This window comes from Prionailurus viverrinus, chromosome D1 (assembly GCF_022837055.1).
Source record: "Prionailurus viverrinus isolate Anna chromosome D1, UM_Priviv_1.0, whole genome shotgun sequence".
NCBI lineage: Eukaryota > Metazoa > Chordata > Mammalia > Carnivora > Felidae > Prionailurus > Prionailurus viverrinus.
In genome coordinates, this window is record NC_062570.1 from 68,585,426 (window position 1) to 68,607,157 (window position 21,732).

General features: G+C 37.4%; 1 protein-coding gene and 1 non-coding gene across 3 annotated transcripts in view; both read left to right on the plus strand.

Moving 5' to 3' along the window:
- The window catches only part of USP47 (ubiquitin specific peptidase 47), a 113,165-nt gene that overhangs the window by 73,179 nt on the left and 18,254 nt on the right, over window positions 1-21,732 (plus strand). For both annotated transcript variants that reach the window (XM_047877054.1, XM_047877055.1), the window contains 8 exons: window positions 2,178-2,345; window positions 4,145-4,276; window positions 4,953-5,029; window positions 5,579-5,634; window positions 15,109-15,221; window positions 15,939-16,043; window positions 18,054-18,261; window positions 20,979-21,094. In XM_047877054.1, coding sequence (XP_047733010.1) covers window positions 2,178-2,345; window positions 4,145-4,276; window positions 4,953-5,029; window positions 5,579-5,634; window positions 15,109-15,221; window positions 15,939-16,043; window positions 18,054-18,261; window positions 20,979-21,094 — 975 coding nt within the window. The remainder of the gene's footprint in view (window positions 1-2,177; window positions 2,346-4,144; window positions 4,277-4,952; window positions 5,030-5,578; window positions 5,635-15,108; window positions 15,222-15,938; window positions 16,044-18,053; window positions 18,262-20,978; window positions 21,095-21,732) is intronic.
- Window positions 7,139-7,245, plus strand: LOC125147345 (U6 spliceosomal RNA). Its single transcript, XR_007145157.1, has one exon. It is a non-coding gene; the product is annotated as a U6 spliceosomal RNA (small nuclear RNA).

The following is a 21,732-nucleotide window of genomic DNA, read 5'->3' on the forward strand; positions in this document are numbered from 1 at the left end:
TCTTAGTGTCATTTTCAAGGATTAAGGTTTCTGGGTTATTCTCAGCTAAAGTTTGCCACCTCTTAAATAGGCTAGGTTAGAAAGCTAGAAAATAAAGGTATTTTGTCTGTTTTCCTTTTTTAATTAGTTTTTTTTTTTTGTAGTCAAAACTTTATTTAAATAGTTTGAAGAGTGTAACTTGGAAGGGCACAGGTAATGCTTATCAGTTTCTTCTACTCACTGACCCCTGCAAATCTCTGATTCCCCTAACCTTATTCAGTAAAAGATTCTTAGTATCCTAATTTATTCTTTGGAAACTTCTGATTTCATTATGGGAAATATTTACAATCACTTGAGTTCTTAGAAAGTGATAAATCTTTATTTTTTTCAAAATTACCATGAATCATTTTTTTCTGATTGGAACTTACCACTCTAGATATAAAAATACCATTTCCCAAGAGCTGAAAAGTGATTTTAAACATTCATGAAGTTTTAGTTAATGCTGTTAAGTATTAAGTGATGATGTGGCATAGAAGAACAACTTTTCTGAGCCTTACTTTGTAAAGTAAGGACAATATTTACTCTTTATAGCTTTCATGAAAAGAGTGCTTTAGATAAAGTAGATGTTCATTGAATGGTACCTATGACCAGGTACTTTTGAAAAGTTTAATTCAAAATAGTATTTCAAACACTTGTGCTTAAGCTAGGAAATCTTTCCAAGGTATACCAAAGTAAACAACCTCTTTACAGGAGTCTTCACAGAGATTAGTATTGGATCAGTTTTCTGTATATACCTAATATATTCTTGTAAAAGGAAATCTTTTACAAATAAAGAAAACCTAGATCTAGTTCGACAGGAACTTTTAGGAAGTTCCAGGTCCATATCTTGGGAGAAGAGATGTTCTGGCCTAAAGGAGCGTCAGGAATGATCTCCAGACTCAGTGCAGAGTTCTAGAATTGGTTTTCACTTAAACTTTACTTTCTCGAGGGATGAAGACTGTATGTTAGATGCAGTTCCCACAACAAAGTTCTTGACAAAAAGTTGGTGCTTATTATTATGTATTGCCTGGTTAATTTAGGAACTCCTGTATAACATATCAAGAGGCTACATCTTATAGAAGAATTCTCAAACTATTTAAACAGAAACATTTTTAGATATGTATATAAAATATTTAAGGAAAAGGGGCCAAGGAGTTGTTTGGGAATTTCTAAGAAGTAGATTCCTTCAAATTAAATACGCATGAAAAGGATTTAAAAATCATAAAAGCATGAAAAAGTGTGATTTTTGTTGTTGTTACATTTCTCTCTCCTATATGCTAGAATGTAAGATTCTTGAGGATAGATTCAGTGTTGTTTTTCTTTCTAATGGTGTCTAATGCCTAGCACAAAGATAAATAAAATTGAACCTTTTGTTCAAGAAAAGAGATGATATTCTTTTGGGATTTGAGAACAAAAACTCATTTTGGCATTTAAGTTCACAGCTTTTACAGATTTTGGTGAAAGAAATGGTAATTTACATTATTACTTTGCAACTATAAACATAAATGGGGTTTAATTAGAATTCTGAATCACTGATTCATTGTATTTGAATTTTAAGGACATTAATAGAAATGTTTTTAAAATACACTTTTCTTAAAATTTAGTGATTCATCACTTACATGTAACACCCAGTGCTCATCATAATAAGTGCTCTCCTTAATACCCATCACCCATTCAGCCCATCCCCAACCAAATCCCTCACATCAACTCTCAGACACTTAACTAAGAGCCACCCAGGCACCCCTAGATTTCATTCTTTTTGATGGCTGAGTAATATTCCAGTGTGTGTGTGTGTGTGTGTGTGTGTGTGTGTGTGTGTGTGTGTGTGTATCACCACATATATGATATATACATATATGTATGATACATATGATATATGTATATATCATATGATACATATGTATCACATTTTTATATGTATATATCTCACATCTTTACCCATTAATCAGTCGATGGACATTTGGGCCCTAAAATACACTTTTTTTGGTTTAATTTTATTTAAGGACTCTCTAAGATAAGATAAATTTGCTTAAAATAGATATTTTTATTAATAACATCTGAAGTTATGTGAAAAAGTTAGCATGTAGAGAAAAGGCTTTACTGAGTATATGTTTTTTTTTATTTAACTTGTAATTGTAAGATAATTATGTTTTATTAAGAAATCCCCTCAGACCGAAAGTTGCACTGACAGTGGGGCAGAAAATGAAGGCAGTTGTCACAGCGATCAGATGAGCAATGATTTTTCGAATGATGATGGTGTTGATGAAGGGATCTGCCTTGAAAGTAATAGTGGAACTGAAAAAATTTCAAAACCTGGACTTGAAAAGGTACCTTTTATAGTTTGTGGGTTTTAGTTGAGAGAATAAAATAATCTCTGAGCTGTTATATAATTCTCTAACTGTTGTGACCAATAAATTCTCCTTAGGAGAAGTAATTTTTGAAAAGTAAGACTTTTTTTAAAGCTGTTTTGTTTTTTTTTAATGTACATATGTGATCATAATTAAACTTTAGGAAAAAACTGCTTACAGGCAAGAGCATGAATTTTTGGAGGCTGATCTGTAGCTGGGGGGTGATATGGAAAAGGAGATCACTTCTGCCTTAAAAGTTACACCACGCCTCTAAATCTTTATATAAGAGTTTTCTCATACAGCAAAATGAAAGTTTTTTGGCTACATCCATTCATTTTAAGATTCTGGCTCTGGAACTCCTTATGAAATAGTTAATAATAGAACTGATCTTTCTGAGGTAGGAGAAAGCCAAAGGCTTCAGCCTCTCTTGCCTCCCTATCACAGCCCTTAAGGCACTTAAAAAAAAAAAAAAAGATACAGTTCAATGGATTATAATTTGACAACTACAAGATTTGATAATCTCTTTTATAGAATATTTTATGTCATGGTATCAGTGATTTTTAAAATGTTATCAAACCATTTCTTTCATATTCATATAATCTGCTTTATTGAGGGGAGAATTATAGGTCAGATGTCTTGAGCATGTATAAATTATGAATCAATAGCCTAAAGACTGCAGTAGTTCAAGTCTTGCAAAGTCATATTAAATACAGGGTTTTTAAGGCAGTATTTAAGAATAGAATTTCTCTTGCATTATTCCAACCACCATCATCATTTACCTTTTAAAATTATCTATTTCAGGGCAGATAGATGATCATGAGTTGCTATGTAATGAATAATGTAACAGATATGTTATAACTTAGTGTAAAGAACACTGCATTCAAGCAAGGGTTGGCAAACTGTGGCTCAAAGTCTAAATCTAATTCTCTGCCTTTTTTTCTACATAAACAGTTACATCTGTCTTTTTTTTTCCCCTTTGTCTTACTGCTGTAAGTAGGATTTCTTACAGTGTTGAATAGGAGTGGTGAGATAGGGCGTTCTTGCCTTATTCTCAACTCAGGAGGAAGGTGTTCAGTTTTAAGTATGATGTTGGTTCTAGGGTTTTTGTAGGTGTGCTTCATTAAGCTGAGGAGGTTTCCCTCATCCTAGTTTCTTAAGAATTTTTATCATGAATGAGTTTTGGATTTCATGAAATGCTTTTTCTGAGTCAGTTGATATATAGGATCACATGATTTTTCTGAGTTAGCCTGTATTACAATAGATTGATCTTCTGGCATTGAACCATCTTTGCATACTTGAGAAATGTCAAATCAGCAGATCACTGTATCACAGATATTACATAAATACATTAGAAGATGTTCCAAATCATTTTATTGCTCAGCTCTTTTGCAAAGGAAATGGAATAATCTTGTTTGAATAAAAACATTATTTGTGATTTCTTGATCTTGACTGTGCATACCAGAATAGTCTTCTAATTAGAAACTGCTTCTAAAATTTCAGATTATTATTTTACTTTTACAAAAAAACATATTTCAGATATGCATAGTTACAGAGGTTATAACATAATTAAAACGTGAAGGAATGCACTGAATGGAACTCTGATGTATAAAATTATGTGATGACTTTACCATTTTAATTATCTTAGAGGGAATTGTGCCTACAATAAATATCTAGGACAGCTAACATATTATTTTACTCTGTACTAATAGAGAATAGGAAATGCACAAATAAGGGAAATTCTTTCTCTTCTCTGAGGTACTTTTGTTTTTTCCTCTTAGAATTCCTTGATCTATGAGCTCTTCTCCGTTATGGTTCATTCAGGGAGTGCTGCTGGTGGTCATTATTATGCTTGTATAAAGTCATTCAGTGATGAACAGTGGTACAGCTTCAATGATCAACATGTCAGCAGGGTAAGGAGGGTTTTTTATTTTTAATTTATTTATTTTAAGAGAGAGAGAGCGAGAACATATGTGTGCACATGCTAGCCAGAGGGGCAGAGAGAGGGAATCCCAGGCACTGTCAGTGCAGAGCCTAACATGGGGCTCGATCTCATGAACCGTGAGATCATGACCTGAGCTGAAATCAAGAGTCAGATGCTTCACCTCCTGAGCCACTCAGGCACCCCAAGGAGGGGTTTTTTAAGATTATTCTGAAAGACAGGAGTAGAGCTATTTCTAATCAACAGTAGGGGTTTATTAAAAATGGGAGACTTAGTTTGTCCAGTGAAGCATTTTAAGACACATGCCAAGTCAGTCTTTTGTTTTTGCTTTGAGTAAATTTTCTAGTTTATCATTGTTACTTATTTTGTTCTGTTCTGTTTTGTTTTGTTTGGGTCTTGCTAAGTGTTTCCAAAGGCAGACTCCCTTTTTTTTTTTTTTTTTTTTTTTATCTTGAGCCTTCATGTGGGCTACCTGTTGAGCACTAGAACTAATTGGCTGGTAGCAGCCAGTGATTCTGATCAAATTTTGTGAATTGGTAGTTGTATGGTACATTTTAACTCTGAGATGAAAATTGGCTTACTTGTTGACATAAAGGTAATGATGTTATAGATTTTAGAAGAAGGTAAACACTGTAACGACTTTTTAGATAACACAAGAGGACATTAAGAAAACACATGGTGGATCTTCAGGAAGCCGAGGATATTACTCAAGTGCTTTTGCAAGGTAAATAACTTCCTAATTTGTACTGTTTATAAATTAGAGTTAATTATAGCTCCTCAGCATTTTTTTGCCATTAAAGAAATTTAACCCAGGGGTCAGCAAACTATAACCCACAGACCAAACCCTGCCTGCCTCTAGTTTTTGGAAATAAAGTTTTATTGGAATGTCACTATACTCCTTTGTTGAAGTATTGTGTGTTGATCTTTTCCCTTTAACAACAGAGTTAAAATAACTTCAGTATGGCCAAGAAAAAAACTGGCTGACTCCCGACTTAACTGTAGTAGTGGTTCTAGGACACAGGTTTTTTTGAAGACTTAACTGTGTAACCAAGAGGAGATGTGGAATCTTCTCATAAACCTGTCAGGAAAAGCAAAGTAGATTCTCCTTTTTTTTTTTCCTAGAATGTTTTAAGCTTGAACCTATCATCGAACACTTAACATGGTTTTTTAATTCTTTGAAACAAAGAAAAACTATTAAAATATTTGATGCTGGGAAATGGAATCTTTACAATCTACTTTTTGTTGACATTAATCTTTTTTATATTTCTACTAGCTCCACAAATGCTTATATGCTGATATATAGACTGAAGGATCCAGCACGAAATGCAAGTATGTTAGCATGTAGTTATTTGATTTTAATCTGTACTAATTTCTAACTACTTTTAAATGATTGTTTTTTTTGTGCCTAGAAAAATTAATTATAAAGATTGTTATGAGATAATACCAAGTGGTGAAAACACGTGGGAAAAGTTGAACTATTTTTTAATACACTAAGAGATAAAACTTACTCTACATTAAAAAAGGGGGGTATTTATTTTCAGTTAGATAGTTGCTCAGTGATGATAAATCCCAGATCTGTGTAGCAGCCCTGACTCGCCATCTAGGTGGCCTAGAGCAAGTTTTTTAGCTTTTCTAAATCTTATTTTCCACGTCTGTAAAATGGGGATAATCATAGTATTTTATAGGATTATAATGAAAAATTAAACAACATTTTTTAGCATCTAGCATCATGTCTACTAGTACATATAATAACTCATATTTAGCTGTGACTGCTTTTTTTGGTATAAGCCTTTGGAGTATTTTATTATCAAAATGCTTTGAATGGGGACCCTTAAAAAAGTCAACTTCTGACTTACCACTCTACAAAGTTCCTGAGAGCTAAAGTTAAATATCTTTGTTTATTTGCCTAAAAAGCAAATAAAGTTTTATGAGTCTAGTATGCATCCTTTATTACGTTTTTTTTAAAAAATTTTTTTTAATGTTTATTTAAAAAAAAATTTTTTTTTTCAACGTTTATTTATTTTTGGGACAGAGAGAGACAGAGCATGAACGGGGGAGGGGCAGAGAGAGAGGGAGACACAGAATCGGAAACAGGCTCCAGGCTCTGAGCCATCAGCCCAGAGCCTGACGCGGGGCTTGAACTCACAGACCGCGAGATCGTGACCTGGCTGAAGTCAGACGCTTAACCGACTGCGCCACCCAGGCGCCCCTTAATGTTTATTTATTTTTGAGACAGAGAGAGACACAGCATGAGCAGGGAAGGGGCAGAGAGAGAGGGAGACACAGAATGTGAAGCAGGCTCCATGCTCTGAGCTGTCAGCACAGAGCCCGACGTGGGGCTCGAACTCACGAACTGTGAGATCGTGACCTGAGCCGAAGTCGGACGCTTAACCGACTGAGCCACCCAGGCGCCCCTATTACGTTTTAATTGTGTTGAGAGTCCTCAAAATAATCCTGTATACAAAGTATGTGGGTTTGTCTTTTATTATTACTTTAAAAAATTGCAGTTCCCCTTTTTTCTTAATGCTGACTCTGAAGCAGTATTGCAAATAACTAGATGTGTTTGTGTGTACATGTGGATATATACACAGGTGATATGTTGACCTGTATTTTTTTCATAATTACTATAATCACTGACCTTGATTTCTGTATTTCCTTTGTTTAGAAACTACCATACTGTAAAGTTTATTTTAGGTAGTTTATGTTTTGTTTATATTTTTGAAAATCCTCATTAGATTGTAGTATAAGGCTTAGGACTTAATTTATCTTTTCACTAATGATAATCCAGAGTCCAGAGTCTGTCATATAGTGGCTGTTTAATAATTTACTGTAGGTGCTCGCTTCGGCAGCACATATACTAAAATTGGAACGATACAGAGAAGATTAGCATGGCCCCTGCGCAAGGATGACACGCAAATTCGTGAAGCGTTCCATATTTTTGACAGATACCATATGCTTTCACTCTTATGTGGATCCTGAGAAACTTAACAGAAACCCATGGGGGAGGGGAAGGAAAAAAAAAAAAAGGAGGTTAGAATGGGAGAGAGCCAAAGCAGAAGAGACTCTTAAAAACTGAGAACAGGGGCGCCTGGGTGGCGCAGTTGGTTAAGCATCCGACTTCAGCCAGGTCACGATCTCGCTGTCCGTGAGTTCGAGCCCCGCGTCAGGCTCTGGGCTGATGGCTCAGAGCCTGGAGCCTGTTTCCGATTCTGTGTCTCCCTCTCTCTCTGCCCCTCCCCCGTTCATGCTCTGTCTCTCTCTGTCCCAAAAATAAATAAAAAAAAATAAAAAAATAAAAAAACTGAGAACAGGAGTTGCGGCAAGATGGCGGCTTAGGAGGACGCTGGGCTCACCGCACGTCCTGCTGATCACTTAGATTCCATCTACACCTGCCTAAATAACCCAGAAAACCGCCAGAGGATTAGCAGAACAGAGTCGCCGGAGCCAAACGCAGACGAGAGGCCCACGGAAGAGGGTAGGAAGGGCGGCGAGGCGGTGCGCGCTCCACGGACTGGCTGGAGGGAGCCGGGGCGGAGGGGCGGCTCGCCGGCCAAGCAGAGCCCCCGAGTCTGGCTTGCAAAAGCGGAGGGGCCGGGCGGACTGTGTTCCGACAGCAAGCGCGACTTAGCGTCTGGGAGGTCATAAGTTAACAGCTCTGCTCGGAAAGCGGGAAGGCTGGAGGACAAAGGGAGGGAGAGCTGCTGAGCCCCCTGACAACAGAGCTCAGTTTGGTGGGGAACAAAGGCGCTCGCCAGCGCCATCTCCCCCGCCCATCCCCCAGCCAAAATCCCAAAGGGAACCGGTTCCTGCCAGGGAACTTGCTCGCTCTGCGCAAACACCCAACTCTGCGCTTCGGCGGAGCCAAACCTCCGGCAGCGGATCTGACTCCCTCCCGCTGCCACAGGGCCCCTCCTGAAGTGGATCACCTAAGGAGAAGCGATCTAAGCCTGCCCCTCCTGCCCCCGAGCACCTTGCCTACCCACCCCAGCTAATACGCCAGATCCCCAGCATCACAAGCCTGGCAGGGTGCAAGTAGCCCAGACGAGCCACACCACCCCACAGTGAATCCCACCCCTAGGAGAGGGGAAGAGAAGGCACACACCAGTCTGACTGTGGCCCCAGCGGTGGGCTGGGGGCAGACATCAGGTCTGACTGCGGCCCCGCCCACCAACTCCAGTTATACACCACAGCACAGGGGAAGTGCCCTGCAGGTCCTCACCACGCCAGGGACTATCCAAAATGACCAAGCGGAAGAACTCCCCTCAGAAGAATCTCCAGGAAATAACAACAGCTAATGAGCTGATCAAAAAGGATTTAGGGGCGCCTGGGTGGCGCAGTCGGTTAAGCGTCCGACTTCAGCCAGGTCATGATCTCGCGGTCCGTGAGTTCGAGCCCCGCGTCGGGCTCTGGGCTGATGGCTCAGAGCCTGGAGCCTGTTTCCGATTCTGTGACTCCCTCTCTCTCTGCCCCTCCCCCGTTCATGCTCTGTCTCTCTCTGTCCCAAAAATAAATAAACGTTGAAAAAAAAAAAAAAATTTAAAAAAAAAAAAGGATTTAAATAATATAACAGAAAGTGAATTTAGAATAATAGTCATAAAATTAATCGCTGGGCTTGAAAACAGTATACAGGACAGCAGAGAATCTCTTGCTACAGAGATCAAGGGACTAAGGAACAGTCACGAGGAGCTGAAAAACGCTTTAAACGAAATGCATAACAAAGTGGAAACCACCACAGCTCGGCTTGAAGAGGCAGAGGAGAGAATAGGTGAACTAGAAGATAAAGTTATGGAAAAAGAGGAAGCTGAGAAAAAGAGAGATAAAAAAATCCAGGAGTATGAGGGGAAAATTAGAGAATTAAGTGATACACTAAAAAGAAATAATATACGCATAATTGGTATCCCAGAGGAGGAAGAGAGAGGGAAAGGTGCTGAAGGGGTACTTGAAGAAATCATAGCTGAGAACTTCCCTGAACTGGGGAAGGAAAAAGGCATTGAAATCCAAGAGGCACAGAGAACTCCCTTCAGACGTAACTTGAATCGATCTTCTGCACGACATATCATAGTGAAACTGGCAAAATACAAGGATAAAGAGAAAATCCTGAAAGCAGCAAGGGGTAAACATGCCCTCACATATAAAGGGAGACCTATAAGACTCGTGACTGATCTCTCTTTTGAAACTTGGCAGGCCAGAAAGAATTGGCACGAGATTTTCAGGGTGCTAGACAGAAAAAATATGCAGCCAAGAATCCTTTATCCAGCAAGTCTGTCATTTAGAATAGAAGGAGAGATAAAGGTCTTCCCAAACAAACAAAAACTGAAGGAATCTGTCACCACTAAACCAGCCCTACAAGAGATCCTAAGGGGGACCCTGTGAGACAAAGTCCCAGAGACATCACTACAAGCATAAAACATACAGACATCACAATGACTCTAAACCCGTATCTTTCTATAATAACACTGAATGTAAATGGATTAAATGCGCCAACCAAAAGACATAGGGTATCAGAATGGATAAAAAAACAAGACCCATCTATTTGCTGTCTACAAGAGACTCATTTTAGACCTGAGGACACCTTTAGATTGAGAGTGAGGGGATGGAGAACTATTTATCATGCGCCTGGAAGCCAAAAGAAAGCTGGAGTAGCCAAACTTATATCAGACAAACTAGACTTTAAATTAAAGGCTGTAACAAGAGATGAAGAAGGACATTATATAATAGTTACAGGGTCTATCCATCAGGAAGAGCTAACAATTATAAATGTCTATGTGCCGAATACCGGAGCCCCCAAATATATAAAACAATTACTCATAAACATAAGCAACCTTACTGATAAGAATGTGGTAATTGCAGGGGACTTTAATACACCACTTACAGAAATGGATAGATCATCTAGACACACGGTCAATAAAGAAACAAGGGCCCTGAATGAGACATTGGATCAGATGGACTTGACAGATCTATTTAGAACTCTGCATCCCAAAGCAACAGAATATACTTTCTTCTCGAGTGCACATGGAACATTCTCCAAGATAGATCATATACTGGGTCACAAAACAGCCCTTCATAAGTTTACAAGAATTGAAATTATACCATGCTTACTTTCAGACCACAATGCTATGAAGCTTGAAATCAACCACAGAAAAAAGTCTGGAAAACCTCCAAAAGCATGGAGGTTAAAGAACACCCTACTAACGAATGAGTGGGTCAACCAGGCAATTAGAGAAGAAATTAAAAAATATATGGAAACAAACGAAAATGAAAATACAACAATCCAAACGCTTTGGGACGCAGCAAAGGCAGTCCTGAGAGGAAAATACATTGCAATCCAGGCCTATCTCAAGAAACAAGAAAAATCCCAAATACAAAATCTAACAGCACACCTAAAGGAACTAGAAGCAGAACAGCAAAGGCAGCCTAAACCCAGCAGAAGAAGAGAAATCATAAAGATCAGAGCAGAAATAAACAATATAGAATCTAAAAAAACTGTAGAGCAGATCAACGAAACCAAGAGTTGGTTTTTTGAAAAAATAAACAAAATTGACAAACCTCTAGCCAGGCTTCTCAAAAAGAAAAGGGAGATGACCCAAATAGATAAAATCATGAATGAAAGTGGAATTATTACAACCAATCCCTCAGAGATACAAACAATTATCAGGGAATACTATGAAAAATTATATGCCAACAAAGTGGACAACCTGGAAGAAATGGACAAGTTCCTGAACACCCACACTCTTCCAAAACTCAATCAGGAGGAAATAGAAAGCTTGAACAGACCCATAACCAGCGAAGAAATTGAATCGGTTATCAAAAATCTCCCAACAAATAAGAGTCCAGGACCAGATGGCTTCCCAGGGGAGTTCTACCAGACGTTTAAAGCAGAGATAATACCTATCCTTCTCAAGCTATTCCAAGAAATAGAAAGGGAAGGAAAACTTCCAGACTCATTCTATGAAGCCAGTATTATTTTGATTCCTAAACCCGACAGAGACCCAGTAAAAAAAGAGAACTACAGGCCAATATCCCTGATGAATATGGATGCAAAAATTCTCAATAAGATACTAGCAAATCGAATTCAACGGCATATAAAAAGAATTATTCACCATGATCAAGTGGGATTCATTCCTGGGATGCAGGGGTGGTTCAACATTCGCAAATCAATCAACGTGATACATCACATTAACAAAAAAAGAGAAAAGAACCATATGATCCTGTCAATCGATGCAGAAAAGGCCTTCGACAAAATCCAGCACCCTTTCTTAATAAAAACCCTTGAGAAAGTCGGGATAGAAGGAACATACTTAAAGATCATAAAAGCCATTTATGAAAAGCCCACAGCTAACATCATCCTCAACGGGGAAAAACTGAAAGCTTTTTCCCTGAGATCAGGAACACGACAAGGATGCCCACTCTCACCGCTGCTGTTTAACATAGTGCTGGAAGTTCTAGCATCAGCAATCAGACAACAAAAGGAAATCAAAGGCATCCAAATTGGCAAAGATGAAGTCAAGCTTTCGTTTTTTGCAGATGACATGATATTATACATGGAAAATCCGATAGACTCCACCAAAAGTCTGCTAGAACTGATACAGGAATTCAGCAAAGTTGCAGGATACAAAATCAATGTACAGAAATCAGTTGCATTCTTATACACTAACAATGAAGCAACAGAAAGACAAATAAAGAAACTGATCCCATTCACAATTGCACCAAGAAGCATAAAATACCTAGGAATAAATCTAACCAAAGATGTAAAGGATCTGTATGCTGAAAACTATAGAAAGCTTATGAAGGAAATTGAAGAAGATTTAAAGAAATGGAAAGACATTCCCTGCTCATGGATTGGAAAAATAAATATTGTCAACATGTCAATACTACCCAAAGCTATCTACACATTCAATGCAATCCCAATCAAAATTGCACCAGCATTCTTCTCGAAACTAGAACAAGCAATCCTAAAATTCATATGGAACCACAAAAGGCCCCGAATAGCCAAAGGAATTTTGAAGAAGAAGACCAAAGCAGGAGGCATCACAATCCCAGACTTTAGCCTCTACTACAAAGCTGTCATCATCAAGACAGCATGGTATTGGCACCAAAACAGACACATAGACCAATGGAATAGAATAGAAACCCCAGAACTAGACCCACAAACGTATGGCCAACTCATCTTTGACAAAGCAGGAAAGAACATCCAATGGAAAAAAGACAGCCTCTTTAACAAATGGTGCTGGGAGAACTGGACAGCAACATGCAGAAGGTTGAAACTAGACCACTTTCTCACACCATTCACAAAAATAAACTCAAAATGGATAAAGGACCTAAATGTGAGACAGGAAACCATCAAAACCTTAGAGGAGAAAGCAGGAAAAGACCTCTCTGACCTCAGCCGTAGCAATCTCTTACTCGACACATCCCCAAAGGCAAGGGAATTAAAAGCAAAAGTGAATTACTGGGACCTTATGAAGATAAAAAGCTTCTGCACAGCAAAGGAAACAACCAACAAAACTAAAAGGCAACCAACGGAATGGGAAAAGATATTCGCAAATGACATATCGGACAAAGGGCTAGTATCCAAAATCTATAAAGAGCTCACCAAACTCCACACCCGAAAAACAAATAACCCAGTGAAGAAATGGGCAGAAAACATGAATAGACACTTCTCTAAAGAAGACATCCGGATGGCCAACAGGCACATGAAAAGATGTTCAGCGTCGCTCCTTATCAGGGAAATACAAATCAAAACCACACTCAGGTATCACCTCACGCCAGTCAGAGTGGCCAAAATGAACAAATCAGGAGACTATAGATGCTGGAGAGGATGTGGAGAAACGGGAACCCTCTTGCACTGTTGGTGGGAATGCAAATTGGTGCAGCCGCTCTGGAAAGCAGTGTGGAGGTTCCTCAGAAAATTAAAAATAGACCTACCCTATGACCCAGCAATAGCACTGCTAGGAATTTATCCAAGGGATACAGGAGCACTGATGCATAGGGCCACTTGTACCCCAATGTTCATAGCAGCACTCGCAACAATAGCCAGATTATGGAAAGAGCCTAAATGTCCATCAACTGATGAATGGATAAAGAAATTGTGGTTTATATACACAATGGAATATTACGTGGCAATGAGAAAAAATGAAATATGGCCTTTTGTAGCAACGTGGATGGAACTGGAGAGTGTGATGCTAAGTGAAATAAGCCATACAGAGAAAGACAGATACCATATGGTTTCACTCTTATGTGGATCCTGAGAAACTTAACAGGAACCCATGGGGGAGGGGAAGGAAAAAAAAAAAAAAAGAGGTTAGAATGGGAGAGAGCCAAAGCATAAGAGACTGTTAAAAACTGAGAACAAACTGAGGGTTGATGGGGGGTGGGAGGGAGGAGAGGGTGGGTGATGGGTATTGAGGAGGGCACCTTTTGGGATGAGCACTGGGTATTGTGTAGAAACCAATTTGTCAATAAATTTCAGAAAAAAAAATAAATAAAATAAAAAAAAAAGGGAAAAAAAAAACTGAGAACAAACTGAGGGTTGATGGGGAGTGGGAGGGAAGGGAGGGTGGGTGATGGGTATTGAGGAGGGCACCTTTTGGGATGAGCGCTTGGTGTTGTATGGAACCAATTTGACAGTAAACTTCATATATTGAAAAAAAAATTTACTGTAGAATTAATGGGGAAAAAAGGAAATTATAATAAGTCATTTCAGAACAGAGATTTCAGAGGAGAGTAATCATTCTAACTTTACAGATAAAAGAATGATACCCCAAAGGTTAATGTGTCCAAGACCATAGCTACCTGGAGGCAGAGCCAGGATTTTATTTCCTGTGTTCTCTGTGTCACCCACCACTCCAGATATTTCCATTAGAGCAATAACTCAGCTTTCCTTTATCTACTCCCCAAAAATGTAGTTTTGTGCTGAAACACCAGAGGGTGCTCTATGTATGATAAGGAATATTTTTACAATGAGAATTTATTTCTATAAATAATCAATTTTTACATTCCATAGGGATTTGATTACATATATATATATATACATATATATATATGTGTGTGTGTGTATATATATAAATGTGTGTGTGTGTATATATATATGTGTATATATATATATATATATATATATATATATATATATATATATAAATTGTTCTCCCTATTTAAAGCCTGATAATCATTGGCGTTATTAAATAGTGTCATATTCTCATATTGGCACTTTTAATGCTTTGAGTTACATATAAAATTCTGTGAATAGAAAGTAGCTAAAAGATTGTTTTGAGAACAAAGGAAAAATGAGTGTATTAGTGAATAATAACAAATAGCATTTGTAGTAGCAGCAGCAACAATAACACTTATTACATTGTATTATATCCCAGGTAAATACTCTATGGGGTAGATGTATTAATAAGTTTAAGAAACCAAGGTCTAGAGAAGTAAACTTGCCCAAGGTCACACAATTTGATGGTGATAATGAAATCAGAAATGATTTTATTTCAAAGTTTCAGAGAGACTTTTTCATTCTAAGAGTCTTAATCTGCATGCCAGAGTTGTCCTGGAGCCAAGAGATACTATGGATTAAATGTGTGGTTTTTTAAAATGTATGACACCTAATTACCATGTGCCATTATCAACTACCTCTTCACTCTTGTCTGGAAGAAGCTGATGTTCTAAGTTAAGAGATTAATGTAATTGAGATCTGTTTTGATGAGAGCTATCATAGAAATATGTACTGTGGGAACATAATAGAGCAAAATTATGTAAAGGAAGCTCAATTTCCAGTGACTATGTCTTGCCCTGTTTTTATTACAATAGAGTTTCTAGAAGTAGATGAATATCCAGAACATATCAAAAACTTGGTGCAGAGGGAGAGAGAATTGGAAGAACAAGAAAAAAGGCAACGAGAAATTGAGCGCAATACATGCAAGGTTAGATTTCCTAAGTTTACTTTTAATTAAAATGCGCTATTGAAGTTTGCTTAACTGCAATTCTCGTAACATTCATTGGGCTGATTCTGTAGGCAGTTATACTATCATTTCATTAAGCAGTACAACCAACTGTATTACTGAAGTAAGATCTGATTGTTATGCATTAATAAACATTAACATGTAGTGATAATACTCAGTGCTGGTAAGGTTACAGTGACGCGAGCGTTGTCACATTTGCTATAAGACTAATAAGCTGGTAAAAACCTTATTGCATAGAAATTGAGTAGAATTCATTAAGAGCCTTAAGCAAATTCATCTTTTTTAATAGAATTCTCTTAAGAAAATATCTCTTAATGAGATAACCACAGATGCTATAAAAATTTTGGCAGCAAGGACATTGATCACAGTATTTTCCAAACAAGGGAAGAACTTGAAACAACCTGAAAGTATGTCAGTAAGAGAATGATTACTTAAATTATGATACATGCTTATAAAGAAACATGCAGTTGTTAAAATTAATGTTTTTGAATTCTTATAAGATGAAATATAATCACTATATTTGTTGCTGAGAAAAATAGACATGGAAGAGAATGATTTAAGTTATATATTTTTTTAATTGTAATATTTTGACTATTAGGAAAAAAATACTGTCTGCAGAAGAATTACATTTTGACTCGATGACTTGCTGAGATGATGACACTATTTTACATTTTCTAGATAAAATTATTCTGTTTGCATCCTGTGAAACAAGTAATGATGGAAAATAAATTGGAGGTTCATAAGGATAAGACATTAAAGGAAGCAGTAGAAATGGCTTATAAGGTATGTTTAATTGCACTGTTGACATTTAATTATTGATATCTTAGATAACAATAGTAATCTCTTTTCCAAAATTTTTATTATGGCCAGTAGTAATATCAGCACTTGCAGTAAACTTGATAGTCTATTTACATCATCTCTCTCTCAGTGGGTGTAGCTTATACATCATCTTTGGAACATACCCAATTGAGTTGGAGAAATTTCTCACCCTGAAAGCCAGTTCAGTTTTGTAGAACAAGAATTAGAATTAGAAACAAAAACATTTATTCTTTTTCATTCATTTAACAGATATGCATTGAGACCCTCCCACAATTTGCAAATATTTTATTGTTTAGATGCCGTAAAGTAAGTCAGTAATATATTGAGATTATTTCTCCTTAGATGTTAACCATGAAAAGCAGGCAGCTATGCAAAAAGTTGGGGAGAATATTTTAGTAGAGGTAACAACATGTGTGAAAACTGAGATGAGGTCGTGGCCGCCGTGATCAAAAAACTGATAAAAGGGACATTGTATTTAGATTGTCTTGAATGAGAAGAGAGTAGCTTAAAATCAAATTAGAGACTTTATACAAATAGTAGGTTGCAATTTATTTTAAGAATAATGTAAAGTTATTAGTGGGTTTTGAAAGGCAAATAGAAACGGAAGCATTCTTTAACCAGATTATTCCAAATGTTGTCTGTAATACTTGACAAATTTTTGCCCTTTCCATGTAAATATGAACATCATTGAACTGAAATTAAAGTCATTAGTTAGAGAAAAAATTGCATGCTACATTACAGTGTTCTGGTTTTGCTCACAATTGCATTTCCAGTACTTTTTCCTGGTGTGCAGGAAAATGAAAAATTGGGTGGGTATGTGGATGAGCAAATGAATGAACAAACAGTAAAATTGATAGATAGCTCCGGATTTACCTCATTAAAAGTAAAAATCCTTTAAACACAGTGGACTGTAAGCATCATCTTTGCAAAACAGTAGTGAAACCAAATGAAACTAAAATAGAGAAAACATCTCAACAGTTTTTACACAATTTTACAGTCTGTAATAGCAGTAACAGTAGTTTATATTCCAGCAGTTTTTAATGCAGGAAGACAAAGATTGTCTTAAAAGTCAGAAGTAAAAGTTCATAAATACAAAGAGTCAAACAAACAGAAGAGAGAAATAAGTCAGTCTTATGTACCAGAAAGAGAGCTCCATCTTTGGGAGGAGTGGGGGGAATAGAGGTCGGTGGGGACACACACCAAAGCTTACTGTTTTCCTTGAAGGTCCTAATCACAAACCTTAAATAAGTATGAAATACTTTGAAGTAATCCTTTCTGTCTCCAGGCAGTTCATTTTTCACTTAAGAGATGTTGCATCCAGAGTATGCCATCTACCAGTAACATGGGCCAGAGGGAGATTTTATGACAGAAATTCCATGCCCTGAGCTGTAGATATGCTGGAGGCTCATATGGAAGGGGAGCTGCGAGGTGGCGCATGGGAGACACGGAAGCTGTGGCCTCTCTGGTGGCTCTGCGAGGCATGTTATCCCCTGCGCTTAGAAAGATGGTTAAACCCAAACATGTCATCACCAGTTCTTCTCCAGATCGGATTAATGCAACAGAAGCTGCATATTCTCTTGGTTGTTCTCCCCTGGGTTCCAGAGTAGTGATTATAGAGCAAGGGATTATAATACATTGATTTTGAGTTCATCTAAAGTTTAGAATGTTAACTTTTTTTAAAACTAGGAATGTTTTAAAAATTTGTTAGTGCATAAGTTGCATTATTTAGGGGATAATGAAATAATTAAAAATAGCATTGAAGTTATGCCTTTAACTTTGATGTCTTTGAACTTTGATGCAAATCATAAATATATGAATTTTATTGTTTGCTAGGACCTATTGGTGGTGGAATTACACGTCAGACTAAACTGTGTGTGTGTGTGTGTGTGTGTGTGTGTGTGTGTGTGCATATATCTATATATGTGTGTGTGTGTGTGTGTGTGTCCCCCACCGCCTGGCCTTGTTTTCTTTTAGATGATGGATTTAGAAGAGGTCATACCCATGGATTGCTGTCGCCTTGTTAAATATGATGAGTTTCATGATTACCTTGAACGATCGTATGAAGGAGAGGAAGATACCCCAATGGGACTTCTACTAGGAGGAGTCAAGTCAACATACATGTTTGATCTACTGTTGGAGACGAGAAAACCTGACCAAGTTTTCCAGTCTTACAAACCTGGAGGTAAAGAATTTTATGGTTGTACTGGACTTAAAATTTTCACGAGAAGGTTTTTTAATAGAAATGAGTTTAATTTTAAAATTTTTTATGTTCTTAAAATGCAGAATAATTTTGATAGGTTAGGAAGTAGCAACAAGCTTAGAATTAACTTCTAGATTACTTTCAAATAGCTATATACAAAATTTAAAAAAATTAGCTTGCAGCCTTCAGTGGGATTTTTCTTTTTCAGTGCTGAATCATCCTCCCTTCTCTTCCCCCCTTCTCTCTATTTATACAGGAAAAAAGTCCAAAAACGGTATAGTCTCATCAACTCTCAGAAGTAGAATCTTATTTTTCAGGGTTTCCTTGATGAAGTGGTTTCATAACCCATTGCTGCCAACACTTTTTATTTTTCTCTGTCTTCTCCATTTTTGCAGGTCCCAGGAACTTCATTTTTTTTTTTTTTTTGTCTTCATTAAATCTGTCACAGTCCTCAATATCTTGAGGGTTTTTTTGTTTGTTTGTTTGAGACTGATGTGGAAAGCAAAATACCACACTCCTAGCTTTACCCAGAGTAGTCCCTAAAGACAGTTACATGACCAAAGTTTTCTAGTAATCACTATGTAAACTGTAACAAATAGGGGAAAATAAAAATGTTTAAGTAACTTTAGAGAATTCTCACTATTGTTGCATAACCCTGAATCCCTTCTATTGGTTGTTACAATTCAGACTTATGTTCTCTACTTTTATTCCTAAAAATTGAACTCACAAAAACCTTCTTCTGGGGGCGCCTGCCTAGGTGGGTCAATCGGGTAAGTGTCCTACTCTTAATTTCAGCTCAGGTCATAATCTCATGGTTCATGAGTTTGAGCCCCTCATCAGGCTCCACACTGATAGTAAAGCCTGCTTGGGATTCTCTTTCCCTCTCTCTGCCCCTCCCCCACTTGTGCATGTGCTTGCATGCTCTCTTTGGCTCTCTCAAAAAAGCAAAAGTAAAAAGCCTTCTACTCTCAAATTCTATTTCTCTGCCGATGCTATAAACCTCTCTTTGTTTTTTGTTTTTTTTTTAATGAAGGCTCCTCTTTTCAAAGTAGATTAAGTATGATACTCTTCAGGGCTCCATCAGTCAGACTCTGTTCTGTTTGTAGAGAGTTCCTTTGGAGCATTTCCTTGCAGATTATTTTTGGTCTAGATAGCAAAAATGATGATTAAAGTGTAACATGAGTCAGCAATAAAACCACTTTTTAAAAAGAGAACTTTAGGGACATCTGGGTGGCTCAGCGTCTGACTTCAGCTCAGGTCATGATCTTGCGGTTCATGGGTTCAAGCCCACATTGGGCCCTGTGCTGACAGCTCAGAGCCTGGACCCTGCTTGTGATTCTGTGTTTCCCTCTCTCTCTGCCCCTTCTCTGCTCACGCTCTCTCTCAAAAATAAACAAACTTAAAAAAAAAAAGAAAAAGAGAACTATACGTGTGAGTGTGGATTGTAAAACTTGCAGATAGCGTTTTATTTATTCATTAATAATGACTTTAGCAGAATATTTTATCAGATTTAGATTAGAAATCTAGGGAAAAACCTGACTATATACACTTCATAAAGGAAATTAAAACATTTAAGCTTGAGAATAACTGTTTGAAGATCATTTGCTTTTCTAGTAACTAAAAGTTTAGTTATATATAATCTGAAAACAGAAGAGAAGATAGGATTAAGTTGTAATATGAAAAATTTAAGTGAAAAAAACAAACCATGTAAACCAAAGCATTTTTCTGTAGACTCTTCTGTAGAATGTAGAGAATATTATTTGGAGGAGAGGAAGTCTTTGATTATGAACAAGGTCTTGAGTGGTATAATGAAGGTTGATCAAAAGCAAATAGGGTTGCTGGGTCCCCTTTAGAATTTGTTCTGCATTCTCTAGTAATTTAATGTTGTGGTTTAGGTCTGTATTTTGCAACTTTGGATATGTATTTTATTTTAAGTTTATTTATTCATTCTGAGAGAGAGAGAGCATGAGTGCACAAGTGGGGGAGGGGCAGAGAGAAGGAGAGACAGAATCCCCACACCATCTGCACAGAACCCAGTGCAGGGTTTGAACTCATTAACTGTGAGATCATGACCTGAGCTGAGATCAAGAGTCAGTGCTTTAACTGACTGAGCCACCCAGGAGTACCTGGATATGCATTTTTAATGTGGTTGATAAATTTGTGTTATGTTTTACAAGGAAACAAACCATGAATTTTTCAAAAATCATATTTTGACTGTTGTCATTGTTTTTTGTTTTGTTTTGTTTTTTTAATTTACATCCAAATTAGTTAATCCATATAGTGCAACAATGATTTCAGGAGTAGATTCCTTAATGCCCCTTTCCCATTTAGCCCATCCCCCTCCCACAACCCCTCCAGTAGCCCTCTGTTTGTTCTCCATATTTAAGAGTCTTTTATGTTTTGTCCCCCTCCCTGTGACTGTTGTCATTGTTTTAAAGAGATCTAGGAGAACTTTTTTATTAGCCTCATTTCCATTTCTTTGTAGATGTTTGTAATGTAATACATTGCAAGGAGAAGTTTATTATGTATTATATACATGTATAACATTGTTATGTCTACTATCTTAATAGTTAGGAAAATATTACCTTGCCATCTATTGGAAATACATTAGGAATGCAGTGCTCATGTCAGTGCTCATGACTTTTAAAAATAACATCCATTTATGTTTTTGTATTTTTCAAATGTTTTGTGTTTTTCAGAAGTGATGGTGAAAGTTCATGTTGTTGATCTTAAGGCAGAATCTGTAGCTGCTCCTGTCACTGTTCGTGCTTACTTAAATCAAACGGTCACAGAGTTCAAACAGCTTATTTCAAAGGTAAGTTTTAAAATTGGTCAGTGAATATTTTTGAGTGCTTGTTCTGTACAAAGCATTGTGTGATAGTTATGAGTGTGGGAACTAGTACTTACTGGCAGGAGGCAAGTACAGTTAGAAGAGAAACACACTTCAAGTGGAAGACACCAAGTGACCAAAGTATGGAGGTCAGGAAGTGTGAGGCAAGCGCACACAGTGATGGTATATGTGTTTGGCTCAACCTCTGTATAGTACAGGCCTAGAAATAGAAGTTAGTTTATTTCATGGAGAGTTTTTAAATAGTAAACACAAAAGCATGGGCTCTATTTGATGTGGGCAATGGGAAGTATGTTATTTGTTTTCCTAAGTTCAGCAGTGGTATGATGAGAGTTCTGCTGTAGAACGGTAAGTTCCTGGGTAGAGGGGGAGTCCGTAAAGTAGATGAGGAGGCTGTGGAAATAGTGCAGGTGAAGGCATTGGACCAGAAAGGAGAGAAGGGGTAGATTGGAAGAATGATTATATGCGTAGAGTCTGCAGGACTTGGGATTGGTTGGAGTAAGGCAAGAAGGAGCACAGATGCAAAGTAGTGATCTAGTAATCAAAATGGAAGAGTAGGGTAGGGGAGCAGATTTGACAGGGAAGGTGGTGAATTAAATACTGGC